This window comes from Heterocephalus glaber, unplaced genomic scaffold (genome assembly GCF_053883595.1).
Source record: "Heterocephalus glaber isolate CG9 unplaced genomic scaffold, H.glaber_assembly_v1.0 deba00001666, whole genome shotgun sequence".
NCBI lineage: Eukaryota > Metazoa > Chordata > Mammalia > Rodentia > Bathyergidae > Heterocephalus > Heterocephalus glaber.
This window is the reverse complement of record NW_028258406.1, coordinates 11,067,605-11,093,011: the sequence shown is the minus strand read 5'-3', so window position 1 is coordinate 11,093,011 and position 25,407 is coordinate 11,067,605. Positions and strand designations below refer to the sequence as shown.

Here is a 25,407-nt window from a genome sequence, read left to right as displayed (position 1 = left end):
ACAATAGCTCAACCTGTATCCTCCAGGGTGTACTTTTATTTTGGTTTTTCATCTTTTACTTACCCCAAGCTCGCTTTACAGAGCCAGTTTCTCTCTCATTCTTCACTTTTCCTTTTTGAAATTTTGTCAGTGCTTTTAAAAAATTATTATTATTATTTTTTTGGTTTTTTGGTACCAGGGTTCGAACTTGGGACCTTGTACTTGCAAGGCAGGCACTGGAACCACTGAGCTAAATCCCTGGCATATTTTTTTAAAATTTGGAGTCAGAGTTTCAGTATGCTGCCCAGGCTGGCCTTGAACTTGCAATCTTCTTGCCTCAACTTCTGAGTATTTGGGACTACAGAAATACATCACTGCTTCTGGCTTAAAGTACCATTTCTTTCATAGGTGTATTTATGATCTAATCCACATTAATTTTTACATTAATTTCAGTTTTTATTGAAGTTACTTTTCTTCAATAAACATTTTTAGAGATCAGTTAAATGACCAATATATAAAGCATTTGGGATTTAAAATTTTGGATAAACGACAAAATGGCTAAATTCTCCATACTCTCACTTTTGAGGGCAAATATTTATGCAAAGCTATTCTAATTTCAGGGAGAAAAACTAAGCCCCCACGACCAGATTCCCCAGCTACTACACCAAATATATCTGTGAAGAAGAAAAACAAAGATGGGAAGGGTAAGTATTACTGTAATTTCTCTATAATACTTACTGCTCAAATAGCATTCCAGTTGTTTTGTCTTCATATTATAAATAGAAACCACTAGTTTTTTCGATATACTGAAATGGAATCCATTGCTACCAAGTACTTGTAAGATATAGTTGCCAATTTCTCTAAGAAAGTTTTAAGAAATTCTATATATCCTTAGTTATTTTCATTTACCTATCAAAATAATCCATTTTTAAACTTAAATAATCAATCTCCTGCAAGAGTTCAGCCCTGTTAGATTTTCAGTTTATAGACATGTTATTACTTTGTCCCGTCATTCTATTATTTTCATAACTGTTGCCCAGATTTGAAGAAAGCTGTTATGGCTGATCTGCTGGCTCTAATATAAAAAGATCAATTATTGAAAGGTTTTATATAACTCTTTCATTTTTTTTCTATGTGACAGTTCTTAAAAAGAAAAAAAAAAACAACTCCAAAGTCCTTTCTCCCTAAGTTGTCACAAATCTAATTGACAAGATTGTTTCTGTTCAGATATTTTGTAGAGGACTAATCAAATAGTCTTTATTAGACCCTAAAAATTATGACCATACTATCACCAATACTAACTGAATTATCTCAGCAGTACTAACTGAAGTAATATTTTTGTGTAAATATATGATGAAACTTACAAGACTTTAGTAGAGTTTTGTTGTGCTCTTTCATGTGAAATTTTAGTCATTTAAAAATAAATTCTTCTGCTGAGAGTGGTAGTGCATGCCTATAATCCCACCACTCAGGAGGCTGAGGCAGGAGGATTGCTGCAAGTTTGAGGGCAGCCTGGGTTACATCATGAGTCTAAGGTCAGCCTGAACCTACATAGTGAGACCCTGTCTCAAAATACATACAGACCTACATACATACAGACCTACATATATTCATTCACTTTTCTGTTTCAGGGAACACAATTTATCTTTGGGAGTTTTTACTGGCCCTGCTCCAGGACAAAGCTACCTGTCCTAAATACATCAAATGGACCCAGCGAGAAAAAGGCATTTTTAAATTGGTCGATTCTAAAGCAGTATCCAGGTTGTGGGGGAAGCACAAAAACAAACCTGATATGAATTATGAGACCATGGGGCGAGCACTCAGGTATGTGAAGTTCTTGTTTTGTTAAGAATATCATTTCCAACAGGCTTAAAATGTAGCTCAGTGGTACAGCACTTGCATAGCATAGTCAGGGGCCTGGGTTTAATGCCCACAGCTGCCAAAGGAAAAAAACATCATTTCTTAGATATTGAAAAAACAGGTAATTTTTAAAAATTATAGGATTAAAGAAATGGTGAATTTTATTTATTGAAGTGCCAAGGGCATGATATTAATAGAAATCAGTACATATTTAAATTAAAATCTTACTCCAATCAGGGAAAATGTTTTCCTTCTTAAAAAAATCTTTATGTAAAAAAAAAATGCTTAGGTAAGGTGGAGCATTCTTAATCCAAAAAAGAAAAAAAAAAGCCAAAATGCTCCAAAATCCAAACTGTTTTAACAGTGACACTGACAAATGCTCAAATTGAATTTTGGAGCCTTTCCAAATTTGGATTTTGCAATTAGAGATGCTTGACCTGTAAAGTCTGTGCAACTATTAAAAAACAAAAACAGTGGCGGGGATTTAGCTCAGTGGTTCCTCCTCCTGGTTTAGTTCTGTCTCACAAGCGCAGGGTCCTGAGTTCGATCCCCAGTACCAAAAAAAAAAAAAAAAAGAAAAAGAAAAACTACAAAATCTGAAATACTTCTTGTCCTAAACATTTCAAATAAAAGATATTCAACCTGTGTTTTATTTGAAATGTCTGTCTTTAGGAATTGTAAATTAGCTATCTGGCTCATATGTTTTCAGTCATTATACTTAAATTCAGCCCAAAGTACCAATAATGCTAATGGTGGTACTTAATAAGAAGGTGCATTTTAAAACATGAATCTTAGTTGTGATATGTTATTCATTGTAGTGTAGTAAATTAATGTCTTGATATTAATATCAGGTATCATGACAATTTTAAAGAAAGGTACCATTTTATTCTTACACTCCGTATTAGTTTTTCTGTGATCATGTCATTTATTCTGCAAGATATATGTGTATTTGAGAAAGATTAGAAATAGAATGATCTGAATAATTTTTTAGAGGATAAGTAGTCTGGCTATTTTGAAATAGAACTATTTAGCTTTGGCTTTTAGTATTTTTAACTTAGCCTCTTTTTTTTTAAATAGTAGTTTTAAAAAATAGTACTTTTAAAAAAAATAGTGCCGGGAATTGAACCTAGGGCCTCACTCATTCTATGCAAGTGTTCTGCCATTGAGCTCTATACCCAGCCTTTTATATTTTATTTTAAAAATTAATTTTTAATTTTAAACAAGGCCTTGCTAAGTTAGGTAGGCTGGCCACTAACTTGTGATCCTGAATAGCTGGGGTTATAGGCATGTGCCATCATGCCCAGCTGACTTACATTTTTAGGTACTTGATTTTACTAAAATCAGTGATGATATTTGACCACTTCTATTGTACATCATTAAATTTTATGCACAAAACTGAATCAAATTTACAGTGGTAGGGGTTTCAGGAGCCAGGAATTGAAGGTCTAGAGTTGGTCATAATGGCAGGTGAAGAAATTAATGAAGACTATCCAGTAGAAATTCATGCGTATTTGTCAACATTTGAGAATTCCATAGGTGCTGTCGATGAGATGCTGAAGACCATGATGTCTCTTTGAAGAAATGAGTTGTTGCAGAAGTTGGGCCCACTTGAACAAGCTAAAGTGGATTTAGTTTCTGCATACACATTAAATTCAATGTTTTGGGTTTATTTGGCAACTCAAGGAGTCAATCCTAAGGAACATCCAGTAAAGCAGGAATTGGAAAGAATCAGAGTATACATGAACAGAGTCAAGGAAATAACAGACAAGAAAAAAGCTGGCAAAGCTGGACAAAGGTGCAGCTTCAAGATTTGTGAAAAATGCTCTCTGGCAACCAAAACCTAAACATGCAGTGAAAGTTGCCAATAAAGGAAAAAGTGAAAACTAACTTTCGGTTTTGATGTACACATACTCAGAAAGTACTTTATTTTTATTGTTTTCACAACAGATGATTATGTGGCAATGAGAGGTTTAAATTTACTTTTTGAAATTTGTATTTAAATTTACACTTTAAATTTGTAGTGCTAAGTATTTCCCCTAGAAGAAAGATTGACTTGTCTTCATTGATTTTCCTATAGAGCACCATGAGATTTTCAACATTGTGATTTATATTTGTAGTTTACCATTTCTTTTGGCAAGATACTCACTTCTCTATATAGGTCAGTCTTGCTAGTACTATTTTATAAGCAACTATGAAATTTAAGTTAAATGTTCTTTGTAAACATTTGTACTATTTAAAATGAATAATCTTTTTTTTTGCACTTTATTAAATTCTTTTATTGGTACATTGTAGATATACAAGGCAATTACATTTCTCATTGGGAATTATACCTTTACATAATGGATCTTGGTTCTTATTTTTTCCCCTTTCCTAGTCCTCCCTTCACCCCCTCCACCCTTCCCTATTTACAAAGACTTTATTTCCATTTTTTCCATTTCTCATCATTTTTCCTTTCCCTTCTTTCCTTTCCCCTGCCCCTCCCACTACCCCTACCCCTTTGGACCTTTTCTTCCTATTTTGCATTATCGATTATTCATTCTAATCATTGGTACATTTTAAGTATACAATATAATGACATTCATCATTGGAAATTTGCACCTTTCCATAGTCTCTCTTGGTTCTTATTTTTCACCCTTGCCCAGCCCTCCCTTCAACCCCTCCATTCCTCCCTATTTACAAAGATTTTGTTCCTAAAAAATGAATAATAATCTTATGAAGTGTGCTATCTGTACACTGAAATTTTAAGTACATGTGTTTTTACTGTACAGTATTAAGAATGAAATGGCTTAAATATCTATTTTTTTTCTGTGTAGTTAATTCGTCATATTTTCATTGTTGTAGGAATTATTACTTTTTTGGTATTCAAAGTGTGAAATTAAAACTTTAAGATTGTACTTTAATTCTTGGTATATTGCCTCAGTGTCATATTTACAATAAAATATAATCTTACTAACTTTAGGTGGGAAATAAAGTTGTATGTTGATGGCTGGCTCTTGGTCTGACAACTGTACCTTGTTAATAAAGGCTCTAAATGTTGAAAAAAAATTTACAGTGGTAGGAATGTTATAGGAAGCTGTGGAGGGGAAACAATTTCTTGAGGTTTGTAGTAGACTTGATTCTTCCAGCAAATTAGCAGCAAGGTAGAGAAAGGGAGAAAAATAAAGGGCCAGTCACTTTTCAACAGTTCCTTAATCATAATTGGTTTTAGATTTAATTAATAATAAGGACATTTCTCTTTGCATAAATTGTGTTTATCCTATACAAGATAACTGCCCTTCTTTATTTTCTCACTTATTTCAACTTTAAAAAGTTTGCTTAGGCTTAGGAAAATTTGATTTTGTTAAATTTTTTGTTTTGGTATGGGATTGAACTTGGAATCTTGTGCTTGTGTGCGAGGCAGGCAGCAGAACCACTGAGCTAAATCCCCAGCCCTTGTTAAATATTATTTTAATTTGTTTGATTGAATAAGACATTGATGAAATTGTCTGCTTTCAATAGGTATTATTACCAAAGAGGTATTCTGGCAAAAGTGGAAGGTCAGCGCTTGGTGTATCAATTTAAAGAAATGCCAAAAGATCTTATCTATATAGATGATGAAGATCCAAGTTCCAGCATTGAGCCTTCAAATCCATCGCTGTCTTCAACAGCCACTTCAAGTAGGAATCAAGCCAGCCGATCAAGAATATCTTCAAGCCCAGGAATTAAAGGAGGAGCCACTACTGTTCTAAAACCAGGGAATTCTAAAGCTACAAAAACCAAAGATCCTGTGGAAATTGCACAGCCACCAGAAGTTTTGAGGACAGTGCAGCCGTCACAGTCTCCATATCCTACCCAACTCTTTCGGACTGTTCATGTAGTACAGCCAGTGCAAGCTGTCCCAGAAGAAGCATCCATAACCAGTAGCATGCAGGAAGAAACATTAAATTCTTCCATCCAGAGTATTAGGTGAGATAACCAACCAAATGATGCATATTGCTATATGTTTCTGACTAGAGACATTATTTGTTAAGTGGATCAAGATTCAGAAATGAACATTTTAAGACAGAGGTTTTTTTGTTTCTTTTTTTTCTTTTGCAGTTTTGGAGATCAAACCCAGGGCCTCATGCACACTAAGCAAGTGCTCTACCCCTGAGTTACATCCCCCACCTGAAGCTAGGACTCTTGGTTGACAGCTTGTTGCAAGAGCAATATATATTATTATATCAGTCTGATTTCTGGATCAATATTTGATGTTACTCTATCAATTTAAGTCTACTCCACTAGATTGATCCAAACAAGGAATGATTCAAATGTAAGAAAATCCAGAGAATGGTTTCAGTTTTTTTTTTTTTTTTTTTTTTTTAATGGTACCAGGGATCGAACTTGGGACCTTGCGCTTGTGAGGCAGACAGTGGAACCACTGAGCTAAATCCCCGGCCCTTTTTTTGTTTTTTGAGGTAGGGTCTCCCTTTGTAGTTCATACTGGCCCTGAACTCACTATGTAGCCCGGGCTGGCCTCGAACTCACCGCAATCCTCCTGCCTCAGCCTCCCGAGTGCTGGGATTACAAGCGTGCGTCACCACACTCAGCTGTCAGGTGGTTTTTTAAACCAAAGGAGAATCTGCAAAAATTCAACATAAATTGACATACTACCGAATTTAGAATGCGTAGGAGTCCAAGAAATAAATACTATTTCTTAGGATGCGCCTATCTTCTAATAGTTCTGGAGTTCAAATAGATAGGGATACCAAGAATCTAAGGTCCTCTCTTTTAGGTTTTAGAATTCTGAAAGTTAGAAATTTTTTTTTAGTTGAATCAAATCAAATTTGCCACAGAGGTCCAAGAAAGATGATAAAAACCAAATTGACCAAAAAATCCCTATCTGCCTTAGACTCATCTTCAGAAATTTGGGGCTAGTTTTATCTGATTTCGAGCGCTAGCTCTCACTTTTCTTCTCTGGCAAAGAAGGCCAGCAGATACATTAGATGGATATTTACAGCTTTTTGTTCCCTTTCTCCTTTTTCATGTCATGATTTTCCAGAACCTGAATTATAATGACACATAGGAGCTCTTCCAGAACCAACAAAAATGACTCTTTATCATTGTCACATTTCACTTCTATGCTGGTGTATTCCAGAATATAAATGCTGAGGTTTTGTTCAGTTGATCTTGATGTAAGTTCATGTTACCTAGAATCAAGACAGACTTGGATGATTTGTATAGTACATTTAAATTTTTGACATTGTGAAATCTTTTTTTTGGTACTAGGGATCGAACTCAGGACCTTGCACTGCGAGGCAGGTGCAGCAACACTGAGCTAAATCCCCGGCCTGTACATTGTGAAATCTTAAATCTTAAAATGATGCAAGTTGACTTTTTCTACTTTAGTTGGACAGGAATGATACATCTTTTTTTTTTTTTTTTTTTTTTTTGGCACTGGGGATCGAACTCAGGACCTTGCCACCTGCAAGACAGGCAGTGGAACCACTGAGCTACATCCCTGGCCCAGGAATGATATATCTTTTAACATTTATTAAAAGAGCACTTAATTAATGTTCACTCTATTTTATTTGCCTCTAGCTCCTATTTGTTTGCCTATAATTGCTTAATTGAAAGTATGGTTTATAGGCTATTTGTCCTCTTAACATGTTGTCCATTTAGGAGACATACTGTTACCACAGGTAATCACTGGGGATCCCTTTTTGGAGTGACTTGGTCAAATTTTTTAGCAGTTGTATTCAAACTGTGTTTAAGTGGTGAGGTTTGACTGTAACCTATCACTTGAGGTCAGGCGTGGAATTTTTCACTTGGCATCATGTCCTCACTGAAAGAATTTTGGATTTTGGATTAGGTATACTCAATCTGTATTACTACATGTCATTTTTCTAAAGTAGTTTTGCTGTCTTTTTAGAGATGTTGGTAGATCCATATTGCCCATAGAATGTATCCAGTTTTTGTAGCCTCACCTACTAGCTCTCATTTTCTTCTCAGAATACCTTTCTTTCTTTCCAGATAAAGCTGATTGCCTGACTATATCTGTTATATAAACCTGGTATTTTAGTTGTTTTTAATGCTTCTCTTCTATATATTTTTATCTCCATATTGAAATCAATAGGAGCCATATTTTATTCGATGTTATTTTCCTAGCACCTAACATAATATCTGACACATTATGTCCATTCACATTTATACAATTTATTTTGAAGTAGTGTATAAATTCTTTCTCTTACAGTAGTGAAATATTTAAGTGAACTAGTTACAGAATGAAGAAATACGTAACTTTTTAACTTTTTCAAATTTAAAAGCTCACATAGCGAATCATTTGTATATTAATATTCATGTGCAGTGTACATGCAGTCTTTTATACATTTTATTATTGATTTGATTGAGACAGAGTCTTGCTGTATATATAGTTCAGGTTAGCCTTGAGCTTACTGTGTGACCCAGGCTGGCCTCAAATTCTGGCAGTCCTTCTGCCTCAGCCTCCTGAGTGCTGGGATGACAGGCATCACCACCATGCCCAGCATGCACACATTTTCTTTATCATTCATCTTTTAAATATTCTGTCTTTTTTTGAGACAGTGTCTCCCTAACTTTCCCAGACTAGGCTCCAGCTTACAATCCTCTTGCCTCAGCTTCCTAGAGTAAATTATTAAATTATTATAGCAATAAGAGTTATAGTCAATATTTTTTGTATTTCATACACTTTGTATATAGAGATGTGTAGAACTTTACAATTCACTGAGGCGTAGGTATTGTCCTTATTTTATAGAGGAGGAAACTGAAGCATGGAGGAGTGAAGGGACTTGGTCACATGTAGCACATGGCAGAAGTAATATTTTAATGAAAAGAGCAGTTTGGTCCAAAGCAATAAGCTTAATGACTTTCCATTCAACCTGCTGATTTACACAAATCACATGAATTATCAGATATTTGAAGGCAACAACATTCAAGTTTTTTTCTTCATTCATTTCATCTCATAAATAACATGGTATCTAGGTTGAATCAGTTAAGCTTTTCTTAATTGACTTACAGAATATGTGCTCAGTTTTTATGAGTTTAAATTTGACTCTGGGTTCATGTTAAGAAAAGAATCAACAATAAAATAAACCTGGTAAAATATTTTCTAAAAATTGTCCCTGTTAAACTTGGAAGTACATCTATATAACATAACTTCTTTTTCTCTAATATTTACTGAGACATTAGTAGTTTGTCTTGGGGTTTTTAAAATAGATTACCCTCTAAAAATATATAATGTATAGGTTATCTTAAGTTCAATTTAATGGCGTTAGAAACAATGTAGGCATATCTTTCCAGCTTTCCAAGTTATTAAGTGTGAAAATGAATCCAACTATTCTGAGTGTATTTCCTCATCTATAAGATCAAGATCATAATACTTAATCTTACAAATTTACAGATGTTTGTGACAAAGGGTACTTCTTGACATACTGAATTAGATCTTCAACAAAAGCTAAATGTTACATTGTTTATTTCTCTTGGCCTCAGAACTTTTTTGGGGGGTGGGTACGGGGTATTGAACTCAGGACCTTGCGCTTTCGAGGCAGGTGGCAGAATCACTGAGCTAAATCCCCGGGCTTCAAATTGCAAATTACTGATATTGTAGCAGTTGGTTACAAGAAATTTAGAAACATTTTAAAAACGTAATAGGGCCTGGGATTTAGCTCAGTGGTTCTGCCACCTGCCTTGCAAGCGCAAGGACCCGAGTTCGATCTCTGGTACCAAAAAATAAAAGTTAACTAAAACATAACCCATGCTATATAACAGGACACAGCTGAATCATTAAAAAAAATAATTAGAAATTCCTGTACTTGGGGAGACTTCACAATATTTTTGTTCTTTAATCTCTGAATTTGTATTAGTGAAAACTGTTGTTTTTGTTTGTTTTTTGCATGGTACTGGGGATCAAACTCAGAACCTTGCGCTTGCAAAGCAGGTGTGGTGCCAGTGAGCTAAATCCCAGGCCCTAGTGAAAACTGTTCTAGAGCTTGTTCAAATAGGCCAGTATACTTACCGTGTTGATACTGTAGGTAAGTATGTTTTCTAACACTATCTTATTTCTTAAGAAAAGGCTATGTTTAAAAAATTTGAACAAAAGTACTGAAAGTCTTAGTGGTAGCCATAATTAGCAATATGAAAAATTTCCATATGATTGTTTGTGCCGCAACTTAGAAAAAACAGAGGGGGAGAGGTGTGTGTTAAAGAGGGACATGGCTCAGACCTATAGCAGTTGCCTAGTGTGCATGAGGCCCTGTGTTCAATTCCCAACACTGTAAAAAGCCTGAAGTTTAAGGATGTAATAGTAAATATTTATTTTTAGCTGAAGTTATTCAGGATTTAAGAGGTAGAAGTATGCTGAAATGGTCAGGTATGTAGTTCTGAAGGCAGATAGCCTCCTTTCTTATCTAACGGGGCTCTTTTAACATGAAAGTCATTTATGGCTTCACATGTAAAATGTGGGCTAATAGTATTTACAAGGTGGCAAGGATATCTATTTACGGTATATAGAGAAATACTGTACACGCATAGATGTATGTATGTATATATGTACATCCAATCTGTGTGCTAAGTATGCCAAGGACTGTTTTATCTATATGGACACATGTAAACTCTTGGCATGGAAAACCCTTGAGCCTTTATTTAAAAAAATATTATCTGCCTGTATGTAGGGTTACGAACTATATTCAGACTCTTATTCAACCCAGCATACCTCAGTTCAGATGAAAGGAGGAGAAGAGAAGCACACTGTGTTCTGGAAATGCTCCCTGGTTTCCAAAATTATTCTCTTTCCTCCCAAGTCACCTGTCCTTCCCTGATATTAAATTTTTTTTTTGGTACTGCAGATCGAACTCAAGACCTTGTGCTTTCAAGTCAGGTGACGGCACCACTGAGCTAAATCCCCAGCCCCCTAATATTAATTTATCTGGCCTTCATTCTCAGCAATACCCTGCTTATGTATTAAAATATTTTTCCCCAAACCATGTTCTCTCTTTTTTTTACATTAAGTTTATTGGTATATTTTAGGTATACAGTACAGTTACATTCATCACTGGGATCTTGTACCTTTACATAATCTCTCTTGGTTCTTATTTTTTCCCCATTCCCCTCCTCTCCCTTCATCCCCCTCCACCCTTCTCTATTTACAAAGACTTAGTTTCTATTTTTTTCTTCTCATATTTTTTCCCTTCTTTCCTTTCCCCTACCCCTCTCACTTCCTCTACTCCTTTAGACCTTTTCTTCCTACTTCACAATATCAATTATACCTTTTTAATTTAATTTAATTTTATTTTATTTTTTATTTTTTGGTACCTGGGATTGAACTTGGGTCCTTGCACTTGTAAGGCAGGCGACGGAAGGAACCCCTGAGCTAAATCCCCAGCCCTCAATTATACATTTTGATCCTTATTTATACTTATAGTTTTTCACACTAGAGAAACCATGTTCTCTTTTAGCATCTTCCTTCAAGAAAGCTGTTAATATCTTGCTATAGATTGCTCCCAGTGGTGACTGGGGTGGCAGTCTGAACTTAGGAAGTAGTATCCCAGGTAAATGGGTAGGCATTAGTCACCTGGTGTCTTCCCACTTCCTTTGAACTTCTGAGTTGCACTGGGTCTTTGTTTCTTATTGCCACCTAGCCCATTTATATTTTCCTCCACAATTTGATTTCTCAAGAATGTGACAGGACACGTATGGGAATTAATCTAGTAGTTAGATTTTGAAGTAAAAATCAAATGTCTTTCATAAAATACAGAATTCAGAGAAAACAGTTGAGATCCAGATGCTGAGTTTTTTCAATTGTTTTATATTAACAGTGACCATAACTATAAATTTCACAGGTATAAGCTTTTAAAATTAAGATTGACTCAGATCAATTATGTACCATTTTCTTCAAAAAGGAGAATAATAATAAAACTAGATTTTGTATTAAAGGATTTTTGTTACATTGTTGGTGTTAATTTTTTTGTTTTTTTGTAGGTACTGGGTATTAAGACCCCAACCCCTTTTGAGACAAGGTCGTACTAAGTTGCCCAGGCTAGGCTTGAACTTGTAATCCTCCCACCTCAGCCTCCCAGAGTGCTGGGATTGACAGGTCTGCACCCTCAGGCCTGGCTTAAATGAATTTTGCGAACATTATTTGGGCTTCGGAAATTGTTAAAACACACTTACTTCTATTTTAGTTTTGCCAAAGTTTTACCTCACTTACTACTCTCTGGCAGCCTAAGAACTCTCAGTTATAATTAGGACTTGTTTTATACAAATATATGAGCTATTAAAATTCTGAGAATTTTGTCATATATACATTTAAAACAAGGTTTTTTTGTTTTTACTTGAGCATTTCTTCTTTATATGTTAGTTTAAAAACAAGTTGAATGAGCCAGGGATTTAGCTCAGTGGCATCATACCTGCCTCCAAAATGCAACGTCATGAGTTCTATCCCAGGTACCAAAAAAAAAAAAAGTTGAATGAATTAAACTTCATACAATGAAGCAAATTATATGAAGTTTGGTAATTGTTCTGAATATGTTGATAACCTTATGCCCCAAATATTAAACAGATTTGCTTTTAAATTGCTAATTTTCTTTCAAGCAGATTGTGCATAACTTCTAAACTTTTTCTTCCCTCCTTCCTCTTTCTTTTCATTCCTTCCTCCCTCTCCACTTCCTTGTTTTCATATTGGGGATTAAACCCAAGGAGTACAGCATTATATCCCTACTCCCTTTTTTCTTATTTTGATGCAGGGTCTACTAAGTTGCTAGGATGGCAGGCTGTGGTCCTCCTGCCTCAGCCTCCTGAGTAGCTAGAATTACAGGCATGTGCACTCATGCCTGCCCTTTGCTAAGGATTTTGGTGTCCTTCCCCACGAAAACTAGTTCCCTACTTGTATTACTGTGGCAATGTATATAGACCAGTTTTTCAAAGCACTCATTAGATGCCATTGTAGTTAACGGCCTAAGGGGTTTTATTTTGTTTTGAACACAGGGCTTCAAATTGAGCTACATCCCCAGCCCTTTTTTTTGTTTGTTTGTTTTGGTACTGAAGATTGAACTCAGAACCCAGTACCTTGTGCTTGTGAGGCAGGTGGCGGCATCACTGAGCTAACACCTCCCCCACCCCCGCTCTGGTTTGAGACAGGGTTCTGCTAACTCATAAGTATCCCAGGCTGGGCTTGAACTTCACAATTCTTCTACCTTAGCCTCTCACAGTGATGGGATTACAGGCAGGCACCATCGTGATTGGCTGACCTGAGAGTTTTGTGTTTGGCAAGTATGTATATACAGTGTTTCATACAAGGTCTGCCGGGATGATTGTTATGCTGTGTTAAAAATATGGGATGTGGGGGCCAGGGATTTAGCTCAGTGGTTTTGCCGCCTGCTATGCAAGCACAAGGACCCGAGTTCGATCCCTGGTACCAAAAAAAATGGGAAGTAAGGCAGGGGATTTAGCTCAGTGGCAGCAAGCCTGCCTTGCAAGTGCAAGGTCCTGAGTTCAATCTTCTGTACCAAAAAAAAAGGGAGTATCTTGGGATGTGTTCAGTGGTGCCACACCTGCAAGGTCCTGAGTTCACTGAGCTCAATCCCTGGTACTGGGAAAAAACAAAACAAAACATGGAAGTAGCATTTGAAATGTTGACTTAATTTTGTCAGAATGACTTGTCAAATAATAAGGTTTTAAATGATGTAGAATATGCTAATTATCTCGCTTTTATTTGGTAATCTCAATAGGACTATACAGGCTCCAGCCCAAGTTCCAGTGGTCGTGTCTCCTGGGAGTCAGCAGTTGCATGCAGTAACACTCCAGACAGTGCCACTTACAACGGTTATAGCCAGCACAGATCCCTCAGCAGGTTCTGGGTCTCAGAAATTTATTTTACAAGCCATTCCATCATCACAGCCCATGACAGTACTGAAAGAAAATGTCATGCTACAGTCACAGAAGCCAGGCTCTCCTTCAATTGTCTTTAGCCCTACCCAGGTTCAGCAGGTCCTTACTAGCAATGTTCAATCCATTTGTAATGGAACCGTCAGCATGACTTCATCCCCATCCTTCAGTGCTACTACTCCTGTGGTGACTTTTTCTCCTCGAAGTTCACAACTGGTTGCTCACCCACCTGGCACTGTAATCACTTCAGTTATCAAAGCACAAGAAACAAAAACTCTTACGCAGGAAGCTGAGAAAAAGGTTGAAGATCATTTGAAAGAAGACATTGAGAAAACTGAGCAACAGCCACAGCCTTATGTGATGGTGGTATCCAGTTCCAATGCATTTACCTCTCAGGTAGCTATGAAGCAAAATGAACTGCTGGAGTCCAACTCTTTTTAAGTAATACCAAAGGAATTAGGGATTTTTAAAAAAAAAATTGGACTAATTTTCAATTGTCTGCAAACTGTCTAAGATAAATCTACAGAGGTTTCTAATTTTGTAATTGTAAAAAATAATTTAGAGTTAATTTTGGCTCTGTTAGATGAGAGAGGAAAACCCAAGTTTTCTCTTTATACTCAAAATGTTTCAGAATTCAGTTGTGAAGGAACTGGCATTTTATACTATGAATACATTCTTTTGAAATTTTCTCCAGTTGCTATATCATAAGCATTTTTAAAGTTTCTTTTCTAATTTTACATTGTATTAGCTTTCTTTTGTAAATACAATAAGGCAACAGGAGTTTTATATAGGAAGTATTTCATTCCACTTGTGTAAGTCTTGACTATCAAATGCAAGGAACTTACTTTATTATGTTGTTAAAATTATGTCAGATTGAATTTATTTGGCTACGTTCTATAACAAAACAATAAATATATAAAATAATATTAAAAACTGCAGTATGCCCATAATATGGCTGACTTGTTTCAGAAGCAGGATAATATATGAAAGCATTAGCTTAAAAGTAGCTCTCCTGTTAACTAGCTATGTAACCTTGGGCAAGCCACTTGATCTTTTTGGGCCTGCCTTGTCAAAAAAGGAAAGGATGCATTGGATTAAATGATTACCAATTTCCAATCTAGTTCTGAATTTTCAGATTCTAACACCTTGTTTTTAAATTATGGCAAGTAAAACAATATCAGGCTGTTTCCTAATGTAAATATAGCTAGAATATTACAGAAAAATAAGTGACTCCCCACAAACTTCATTCTACTTCAGAAAGATGTGCGATAAATTCTTTCTAAATTCTTAACTCTTTAGACCACTGTGTACTACGGTTCATTAGTAAACTTAGGTTATTGAGTGCTAAATGATATATGCTAAGAGTCAAAGCTCTTAAGGGCCAAGAAAGCAACTTGAGTCTCGGACTAATCTGGTTGAGTAGTCAGTTATAAGAGTGTAATTGCTTTATATTTTGGATCTTTTTTTTATTGGGGGTGGAGGGGAGAGGGAAATTGCATACAAAGATAACATGTATCTGACTTTCTGAAGTAGTTTTTAGATTACTTTTTCAACTGTAAATAATGTACATTGAATAATGTCACAAGAAAAATTCTTTTCTGCAAATTTTCTAGTATAGCAAAGAAAAATTTTTTGTAAATGAAAAAATCATTATGTTTAGAGGTCTAATGTTATATGTTTTCATATTACAAAGTGAATTTGTATTTAAACAAAAATTTAAATTTTGGAATTCTCTAAATGTTTTTGTATCTTTAACTGGTTTATTATTAAATAAATCATGTAAAAATTCCGCTTTCAGGTAAACATTTCTTAAAGAATATCAAGAGAATATTGCTAGTATTTAGTGTTCTGTAACAAACTCCAGTGCTCGCTTTAGCAGCACATATACTAAAAACAAACTCCGTTAGTCAGAATTGCAGGATGTCATCCTCTCGCTTTTCCTTTTTACGATTCCATATGGCAGTTTCTAGACATCACAAAACAGATTACCAAAGACTTAGTCCATTTTAGTCCATTTTCTGCTTCTATAACAATATCACAGACTAATGTATAAAGAAATTTATTTCTCATAGTTCTAGAGGATGGGAAGGCCAATTATAGCACTGGCATCTCTTTTGAGTATTTTTGCTGTGTCATCCTATGGCAGAAAGCAGGAGCAAGAGATAACAAATCTTCTGAGATAATGGTGGTCATCCACTCAGAAGAGGAGGGCCCAGATTATCTCATCACCTCTTAAAAGGTCCCAGCTCTTAACAGTTACAATAGTGTTATGGTTTAATTTGTCCCTGTCTTACTTTTCTTGTTGCTGAGACAGAATACTCAACACTCAGAGTTGAAAGAGGAAAGGTTTATTTGGCTCACAGTGTGTAGAGGTTTCAGTTCATAGTTGGCTGGCAGCATGGCAGAGGGGCATCGAAGAGGAGAAACAATTCACTGCAGGCAGAAGTCGATGACCCTCTTTCTGTCCCTTACATCCTATTTAGGCTACCTACCCTTAGGGTGGGTTGCACTCACACCCAGGGTGTGGAGTTTTAATCCTAGCATCACATCCTTGATCCCAGCATCACACACCCAAATGGAGCCACCTCTAAAAAGCCCCACCTATGACCACATGAGGCTTTGGAGGGACATCTAGATATAAGCCCTAACAGTCCCCCAAAAGTGTTGAGAGCCATTCTACATAAATTTTGGGGAAAATCATTTCATAATTAAATTATGACTATAGCTATCTAAGACTCAATGTTACCTTGTCTAAGAGCAGGCTATGGCATGTGGAAACATAACTCCGGTTTGCTTTCAGTCACAGCTGAGGCCTCAATGGTCCCTGATGCTGTGGTCCTCAAGGGCAAGATTGCATCAGCTGAAGACATCCAGGTAGAACCAAGTAATTTTTTAAAAAAGAGAAAGGCTTCACCTGGCGAGGGACAAATTTCCTTCTATCAGCCTAACCCCTCCCACCCACTGTTATAAGAATGCTCTCCTTACAGTCCTCAATTTAAGAACCTCTGACCTAAGATCTTCATTAGCATAAGATCCTCATCTACATAGGATTACCTCTGGCCCCTAAATCACCTGATACTCCCTCCAGTTATTCTGTGTATCCAATAAATGGTGGCCAGCTGACCTCCTGGCTCCCCATATACTTTGAAATTATGCAAGTCTCTATTGTCTCTTTTTCTCTTTAGCCCTCACTGTTCCTCTTTCTAGGCAGTCAGAGGATTGATCACCTTCCAATACAAAAGGCTCATGTGTTCAGAGGGAGGCTTTTGGAAAGTGATTGGATGAAGGGGGCACTTGTCTCTTCAGTGGATTATATGCACTAAAGAGTTCAAAACTGAATGTGCTATCAGGATGTAGGGCCTGGTTGGAAGAAGTGGGTCACTGGGGTGGGGGTGTGTGACCTGGAAGAGTATATTGCTGTCCTCTGCCTCTTCCTCTATGCCTTTTTTGCTCCCTTTCTGCTTCCTGCTAGCCATGTTGGAGCAGCTCTCCTTTCCCATGCCCTCTGCCATGCTGTTTGTGCTTTGGAGCCAGCTGAAGATAGACTGAAACCTCTGAAACTATGAGCCAAATAAAATAAAACTTCTCTAAGTTGAGGGTTTATCCCAGCACAACACAAAGTTGACCAATACAAACAGCAATTCAATTTCATTATAAGTTTTAGGACATTCTAATGGTAACAACCAAGCCACTCAAATTAGGGAAGAACATATGCTCAGCAATAATATTAAACACTTTAAAACAAGTTTTCTAATTAGCTACTTGATCAGTTAGTTGCTAAACTTGGGAAACATATAAAGAGAATTGTAAGAAAACCTGTAATATCCAGCAATAACTTTCACTTATTGGCTAAATAAATGCCTTTCCCTTCCTCCATCAACTTTCATCTTTTAGGCAGATCTTAAAATATCGCAGCTTGGAGGAAGAAACCCTATAAAGTGCTCCCTCTTGTCTGTTTAGGCTCCTTTCAACTTATCACTTAGAACTGGTTCAAACATCTTGAGGCCATTAACATCTTTGAATTCCAAGTTGGTATAGAGTTTGTAGTAGACCCTCTAGTTCAGGAACTTGTCTATATCCACTGAGCCTCTCATTCTCCTTCTATGTACCCTATTCTACCCTGTCCCAGGGTACTAGCTTGCTGGAAGTTTCCTGGTTGGATCAGCTAGGGTCAAAGGGCAGTGGGGAAGAGCCTGAGTAAATTGAAAAACAAAGCAGCACTGAGACAGTTTTAGGCTACATTCCTTCCTTCTGTGCCTTCGGATAGAAAAGGTTTTTCCCCTTCGTCTGGGAAGCCGATTAGGAAGCAAGCTTGGGCTAGAAAATGGATCAACAAACATTAATTGGGCACAGGCCCATGGGAACCTCAATTTTTCTTCTCTAGTTTCAGCCAGGATAAAACGCTTTTGGCGAGCTTCAGCCGGTTAGGATTGTCAGCGCAACGATCGCGGGAATCTGTGCTCCATTTGGGACTCTGCTCCCGGAAAAGCACCCGCAGCTGCGAATGACGTTACTCGTCACGAAAGGCAAGGCTCTCTGTGGCAGCCATGATGAAAACTAGTGAAAATGGAGCTCACTGTAGCATATTAGCAGCCTTGCGTACGCCCCTAACCGCCACACTTTCCTGAGCGTTACCAAAGTGGTTTTGAGATACTAGCCTTCCCAGTTTTGTTAATAGTGCTGGCAGGGGGGCGGGGGGGGGGAGTTGGTGCGTGGAGGAAGAGAGCGAAAGCGGAAATCACAGGCCTCCGTAACCATGGCTAGGGGCGGAACCCAATGCCGAACGGGAGAACCAGTCCTCCACCTTCCCAGCCCACCCCACGGGCGCTGGTCATCTCTCCTCCCCCAGCCGCACGCTGCGTGCCTGCTCGTTGGCTGTTTAGGACGGAAGCTTGGTTGGTGTTTCTCCAGAAGTTTCCCCCTCGGGCGGCGGAGCTGGTAACCGCGGTGGCAGTGTCTCAGGCAGCTGCAACAGTAACTTAGGGATGGCGGCGGCTACAGCAGGACCTACAACAGCCCAGCGGTGCGTGTTTCTCCTCTCCTTTGCTGTTCTTTTTATCTTTCTTACCTTGGTTAATGAGTCTACTGAACTCGTTGTTTTCCTGCCAGGTTTTTCCAGAGCTTCTCAGATAGTCTGATCGACGAGGACCCCCAGGCGTCGTTAGAGGTGAGAGAGCCCATTTCTGCTTTCTCCACTATCTTTAGGTTATACGGAACTGAGTTGGGTTCTGGCTGAATCTGCTTGTTCCCAGCATTTCCTTCGTGAAACCGAAGCTGCTGTGTTTATTGTCTCAGCCCCAATATTGAGATCTTTGCTCTCCTTTCTCTGCTTTACAGTGACCCCTTTGCCTCAGACTCTTGCTCTTCCATCTCTCAGGCGCCTGCATGGCTACAGCTACTGAGAAAACCCACCTCATATGTTTTATGTCTTGCGTGTGTAGTTGGCATCTACCACTGGCCTGGGAGGCTTTTTAAAAATGACAGTAGAAGAAAGAAGTGACAATTGGGCTTGGTGATACTAATTCACTTTTTCATTTGACAATTATTTTTGCCCTTCTTACATACCAACCACTGTGCTAAATTTCTGTATAAACTCAGCCTACGAGGACAGAAAACTTTTAACATACTCTGAAACTTTCCAGATGTCCTCTTACTTTTCATTATTCATTCGTTTATTAATCGAACATTTTTTGGAGTTGTTGGAAAAGTGCTGATTGCTACCAGTTAAAGTCATTTATATACTTAATAAATTAGGAAGCACTTTGTTTTTGTGCTTGAGAACATAGACTATAAAGCTATAAAGGAATGTAAAAGAGCAAGAGTTCAATAATAAGAATTAAAATAGAGCCCAAGCTATACAGATACTATAGATGGTGCTGTGGTTTACAAATTTTAGCCAGGAGCATCTTGCTTTCCAATACAGACAAGAGTACTTCATTGTTATGATCTAACATATCATTACTTTGCTGCCTTGTTAGGAGCTAACATAACCAGGGCTAACAATTTGAGGCAACAAAGCATTTTCTTAGTTATGACTTAGAGAAGAAATTTGCATTGCTTCACTTGAGGGGGTGGTGATTGGAATGGTGACCTGAAAGAGTAAGAGAGCTAGATTGGAAGCTTTGGGTAAAGAGCGTTTGAGGCAGTAAAAAGAGCTCGTACAAAGATCCTGAGGTTGGAATGAACTAGGTTTGTACTAGGAGCTGCAGAAAGGCCCGTTTGATTAGAGTGGATTGAAAGTGGAGTGGGAAATAAGGTAGAACAGAAAACCAGAGGTTCAAATAAGGTGGTTAAGGTTTCTGGGATCAAGTACTGGATAATGTAGAGGAAGCATTAAAAGTTTCTCTTTACATTTCCTAGGTAGACAGCTATTAATTTTGTTTTGTTTTTTGGGTTTCTTTTTTTTTTTTTGAGACAAGGTCTCACTATGTAGCCCAGGCTGGCATTGAACTCACAGTGCTCCTCCTGACTTAATTTTCTTTTTCTTTTTTTGGTACCAGGGATTGAACTCAGGACCTTGCGCTTGCGAGGCAGGTGCTGGAACTACTGAGCTAAATCCCCAGCCCTTAATTTTCTTAATGTACATTGCTTAGAGACCTCTTAGGCCCACTGATTTTTTGGAAATCCAATTTATATCAAAATTACTTCTGAATTACTTTAAAAAGTTTTTACTGTGGTATGGCATATGAAAACACACATTTTAAGACAAAACTTGATGAATTTTTATATGTATGTCACCCCATCAAGATATAGAACATCTCCATCCACAAGGTTCCAGTTGATTCCAGTTGATGTGTGTCACCATCAGTTAGTTTTGCTTGTTCTTTTTCTTGGTACCGGGGATTGAACTTGGGACCTTGCGCTTTCGAGGCAGGCTTCAGAACCACTGAGGTAAATCCCCGGCCTGTTTTGCTTGTTTTTGTACTTACACAAAAAATAAAGTTGGTGCTTTGTTTAGTGTAGATACTCTAGTTTGGCTTTAATCATTCTATGAATATGCACCAATATTGTGTGAAGTAGTAGTTCTTCACTGTGTATTATTTTGTTGTATAAATATAGCACCATTTGTTTAGCAGTGGACATTTGGATTATTTTTCTTATTAGTATGAATAAAAGTGTGAATTCTGTACATGTATTTTGATGAACAACACATTCTTTTTTTTTTTTTTTTTTTTGATTGTGTATTCCTAGAAATAAACTTGCATACGGTAAGCATGTAGTCTTGGTTCCTAACATATGGGTCTTGGGCCAGCAGTATCATTGTCACCATGTGCAGATTCTTAAACTCACATAGTCTGGTACTTTTTTTTAACAGCATACAGAAGAAAATTGAGATCCAAAGAAATTGAAATGATCTGTCATATTGATGTGTAGCCAATGAGAGGCAGAATAGGAACTTGACACAGCCCTCCTTTTAGTGCAGTGCTGTAGAGCAGTGGGTCTCAGAAGTGTGGTCACTTATTAGAAATTTCTGTTCTCTGGACCTTCCACAGACCAGGAATCAGAAACTGACGATTGAAAGAATGATCATGATATAAACCAACTAGAAATGTTCTCTCCAAACCTTGAGATGACCTCACAAAGATGAAAATAATTGTTAATGATAAGTAAGACAGGAACTCTAATAATGTGAGTCTAAGGCTAATGACTACTTTAATAGTAGCCATTTTGGAATTCAGGTCACTTGATAGAACATTAGTTTAAATGTATTTATTTTAAATAAGACCATCCGATTAGGAATGAGGGAAGATGATTGTGGACACTTTTACATTTTTCATTCATTCACCAAATGGTTAATTAGTGGTGAATGCTATCTTGGGTACCAGAAATACGAAGATGAAAGACTACAGTGGATAGGAGTATTGACTTCAGATGTTCTGAAGTGGTAGTATAACTATGGTTGATGATAATTGTCTATTTCAGAATAGCTGGTAGAGAAGATTTTTAATTTCTCCAACAAAGAAATGTATGTCTGAGGTGGATATGCTTGTAACCTTGATCTGATCATTTCATATTGTATACTCTACATATTTACAGTGTACTTCATAAATATGTACAATTGCAGTGTTAGTTAAGATATATTTAAACACAAAAACTTTTTAAAGAGGTGGTTGTAGTTCAGCAGGAGAAAATAGTAGATTTTGAGAATTTTTTGAGGCCCAATATGCATGGTAGTTAAAGACTCAGGCTTTGAAGTTAGAGGCTTTGAGGTCCAGATCTCATCACAGTAGAGCAAATTTTCCATTTGTAAAGTGGAAATAAGACCTACTTGAAAGAGTTATTGTGAAGATATATAAGGTACTCTCTGTTATACGCTTAGTGCATGCCTGACATACGGTAAAGACTCCATAACTGTTCTGGTCTGGGGACACATTATTCAGTAGTGTTAGAACATAAAATGTAGGGGCAAGTGCTAGGAAATAAAAGCTAGGCAGTAGAGAGTCCAGGCCATTAATGACAGTAAATCCCAGCAGAGGGTTTTCAGTTTTATTTAATTAATTAATTTATTTTTGAGACAAAGGACTCACCATGTAGTTCAGACCAGCCTTGAACTCACTGTGTAGCCCAGGCAGTCCTTGAACTCCCAGAGATGCTCTTGCCTCAGCCCCCCTAGTGCTAGGGTTTTCAGTTTTATCATGATTATGCACATCTCTGAAGAATTTGAAGGAAATGAAATTACCTGAATTACAATGCCTGCTCTAAAAGCAGAGTAGATAATAGATTGGAGAAGGCATGAGGAACATCGAATAATAGGAAGATAGTGATGCAGACCAGGTAAAGGGTGAATGTTGGAATTTAGGGCAGTGATTGGGGCCTTGAAGGGAATTATTTTATGTAAAATGCACTAGAGTTGGTAACAGTTTGAAGGTAAAGGATGATGCCTGTGTTTCTGGGCTGGAATGTAGAAGTTGTACCACTCACTGTGTAGCACTTAGCTCTCATTCAGGGTGGGCAGCAGATTTGAAGAGGTGGTTTTAAATTTTGAATATTATGTATAGATTACCTCAGTGGCGTTTCAGGTGACCTCTGTAGAGAACTGGTTGTATATGGATCTTGCTTAAGAGCACTGGCTCTGTTCAAGAAATATGTGTGGAAAGTTCTCAACACTTAGGTCAGAGAATGCAAGGAGAGAAGTCTAAATAGCATTAGAGAAACAGTTGTAAAAGACTAGCAAAATAGTAGACTGAAAGTTGTGGTCAGTATTGTTAGGGGCCACAGGATGATCAAGTCAGGATTTGATAAAGGAGTTATAGTGACTTTGACAAGATTAAGATTATGAAGGCAAATGCAGGGAACAGCAGAAAATATGGGAAAGACAAAAAAGTTTGCAAAGAGAAAGATTAGTAACTTTCACTATATGTTTATGAGATGCCATGTATTGATCTAGGCTACCCTAAAACTCTGGACTTATCTTTGATTTCTGTTATTTCCCATATCAGCTCATTGCCAAATCCTTCTGGTTCTAATGCATTTCATCTTTTCTTCATGATGTCTATGGCTACTACCCACTCTAGCCTTGAGTTAATGTATTAGTTTCCTAGTAGAAATCTTTTCTGTTTCCATTCCTGCCTTGTTATAATATATTCATCATACAGCAGCCAGATTGACATTTTTAGTGTCATTGAACAAAATTACCCTCCTAATAGTGAACCTTCTATGGTTTTCATCACAAATTAATTATAATGGCCTGCATAGTAGTAAGTGAGGCAAGCACCTTCAGCTTCTTTACAATCTAGGTTAGGGCCACACTTTCTTTCTGTTGCTTGGATGTGTTAAGCTCAATCCTGGTGTCTTGGACTTGCTGTTTGTTTTGCTCAAAATGTGTTCTTGACCTATATCTCCTATTTTGCTTGGAGATGTTTATTCCTTTAGAAATATTCTAGCTATTCCTGCTGAAATGACTTCTCAGAGAAGACAGCTTTTTTGTAAATCTATAAGTCCTGATTGTAAGCTTTAAGACAGCAGCAGGGATTTTGTGTATTAGTGCTGTGTTTTCAGTGTAGTTTTCAGTGTAGGGTATATAATAGGTACTCAAATGTGTTAAATGATTCGTATCATTTTTCTAGCAACTGTGATGACATTATTTGCATTTTATTAATCAGGAAGCTGAGGCTAAAGAGGTTACCTTGCTCAAAGTGATACCTTTTGGAAGTGGCAAGTATCTGATTTCAAGGGATCACGTTCATCTGCTGGAGAAGAGGAAAGGATTGGGATATATATCATTAACAGTTTGGAGCTCACTTTGAAATAGCTGACCAGTGATAATTTTGCTGAAAGCACAGCTGAGATTGGTGAATGTGTAATGTTACTAGTTCTGCATGGTTTATGTGTATTTTCCCCCCTTCAGCAGTGGTAAGTAGTTTAAAACAGAAGAATGATTGATATTATTGTCTGTCTGATTGGAGATTAGCTGGGTGCCTGGACGAAAATGGAAAGGAGAATTGGATTGAGAGATAATGTAGTTAAAGGCTTCCGAAGTGAGCAGTGCTTTTGCTCTAACTTTAACAAGTTCCCTTGTTGAGTGCCTTTTCTTTTTCCTCTCTCTTTGGTACTGGAGATTGAACCTAGGGCACTCCAGCACTGAGTGACATCCCTATCGCTTTTTGAGATTGGGTCTTGCTATGCTGTCCAGGCTGTCCTTGAACTTGTGATTCTCTTACCTTAGCTTCACTATTACTGGGATTACAGGCACGTGCCATGATCGTGGTGCCTGGCTGCGTGACATTTTAAAAGAGCCTAAAACTAAATATTTGAAAATTTGCCAAGATCCAATTCTTATTTTTATTTTTTTGGTGCACTCCATGAATGCTAACCAGGTTCTCTACCACTGAGCTACACCATCAGCCCTTAATTCTTAATTTTAATGCCTTAAAAACAGTTTCTCTTTCCCTTGTTCGGGGTTATCAGGGTAGTTACTGCACAATTATTAAATTTCAGTTTAATTGTACAGTGGTGAACTTAACCACTTACCAGTCTATTTAAATACAGGATGACCCAAAATTGCATATTTTTCATTAATATTGATAAAATAACAGGAAATACAACAACAATTTTATTCAATACAAGAATCAACTGGTTGGAACGACACCTGCTCAAGTGACACTCAGGGCAGTCAGTATGTAAACAAATGTGCTACCCGAGTGACACTCAGGGTAAACAAAGGGGTTAATTCTTTCCATGGTTCTGGTTGCAGAAATTGAACAACCAGAGTTGTGGAAAGAATTTTGTGAGCTGTGGTACCACTGTATTTTACAGTAAGCTGGGTGTCTTTATTTTTGAGAGCTGTAAATTGCTGGCCTGTAGCATAATTGCTGATCTTTTGATTTTTTTTTTTTTTTTTTTTTTTTTGCCTGCTGTGGATAGAGCTTAGGGTTTTGCACATGGTAGGCAAGCACTGTACCACTGGACCACATTGCCAGCCCACATAATGAACTTTTTGCAAGTATATCTTTGGACATGTTTACAGTGTGTATAATATATGTCAGTTACATAATGTTGCTAAAAATACTTTTTGAATTCAAGATCCAAATAAAACAGTTTTTTGGACCATAATATACTTTTTTTCTTAAGTGTAGCTGGAAGTTTAGTTTAAAGATATATGTGAGTAGATAAGGAAGCTATCTACTGTTTTCAAAATTGTTGAATTTATTGCAAGATAGTGTTAACTTAGGAAAATGGAAATATTAGAAA

The 25,407-nt window shown here is 37.2% G+C and overlaps 2 protein-coding genes and 1 pseudogene across 10 annotated transcripts in view; all 3 read left to right on the top strand.

Moving 5' to 3' along the window:
- Positions 1-15,506, top strand: part of Elf1 (E74 like ETS transcription factor 1) — a 104,681-nt gene extending 89,175 nt beyond the window's left edge. For all 8 annotated transcript variants that reach the window (XM_021257914.2, XM_087197299.1, XM_004844263.4 and 5 more), the window contains 4 exons: positions 600-683; positions 1,611-1,803; positions 5,338-5,784; positions 13,560-15,506. In XM_021257914.2, the coding sequence (XP_021113573.1) occupies positions 600-683; positions 1,611-1,803; positions 5,338-5,784; positions 13,560-14,157 (1,322 nt within the window). In that variant the 3' untranslated portion in view covers positions 14,158-15,506. The remainder of the gene's footprint in view (positions 1-599; positions 684-1,610; positions 1,804-5,337; positions 5,785-13,559) is intronic.
- On the top strand, positions 1,816-5,315 carry LOC101702502 (nuclear nucleic acid-binding protein C1D-like; annotated as a pseudogene). Its single transcript, XR_015445836.1, has one exon. The product of XR_015445836.1 is annotated as a nuclear nucleic acid-binding protein C1D-like (transcript).
- A 2,756-nt stretch (positions 15,507-18,262) lies between the features above and the next one.
- The window catches only part of Sugt1 (SGT1 assembly cochaperone of MIS12 kinetochore complex), a 37,939-nt gene continuing 30,794 nt past the window's right edge, over positions 18,263-25,407 (top strand). The window contains exons 1-2 of the mRNA XM_087197305.1: positions 18,263-18,739; positions 18,826-18,883. Coding sequence (XP_087053431.1) covers positions 18,702-18,739; positions 18,826-18,883 — 96 coding nt within the window. The 5' untranslated portion in view covers positions 18,263-18,701. The remainder of the gene's footprint in view (positions 18,740-18,825; positions 18,884-25,407) is intronic.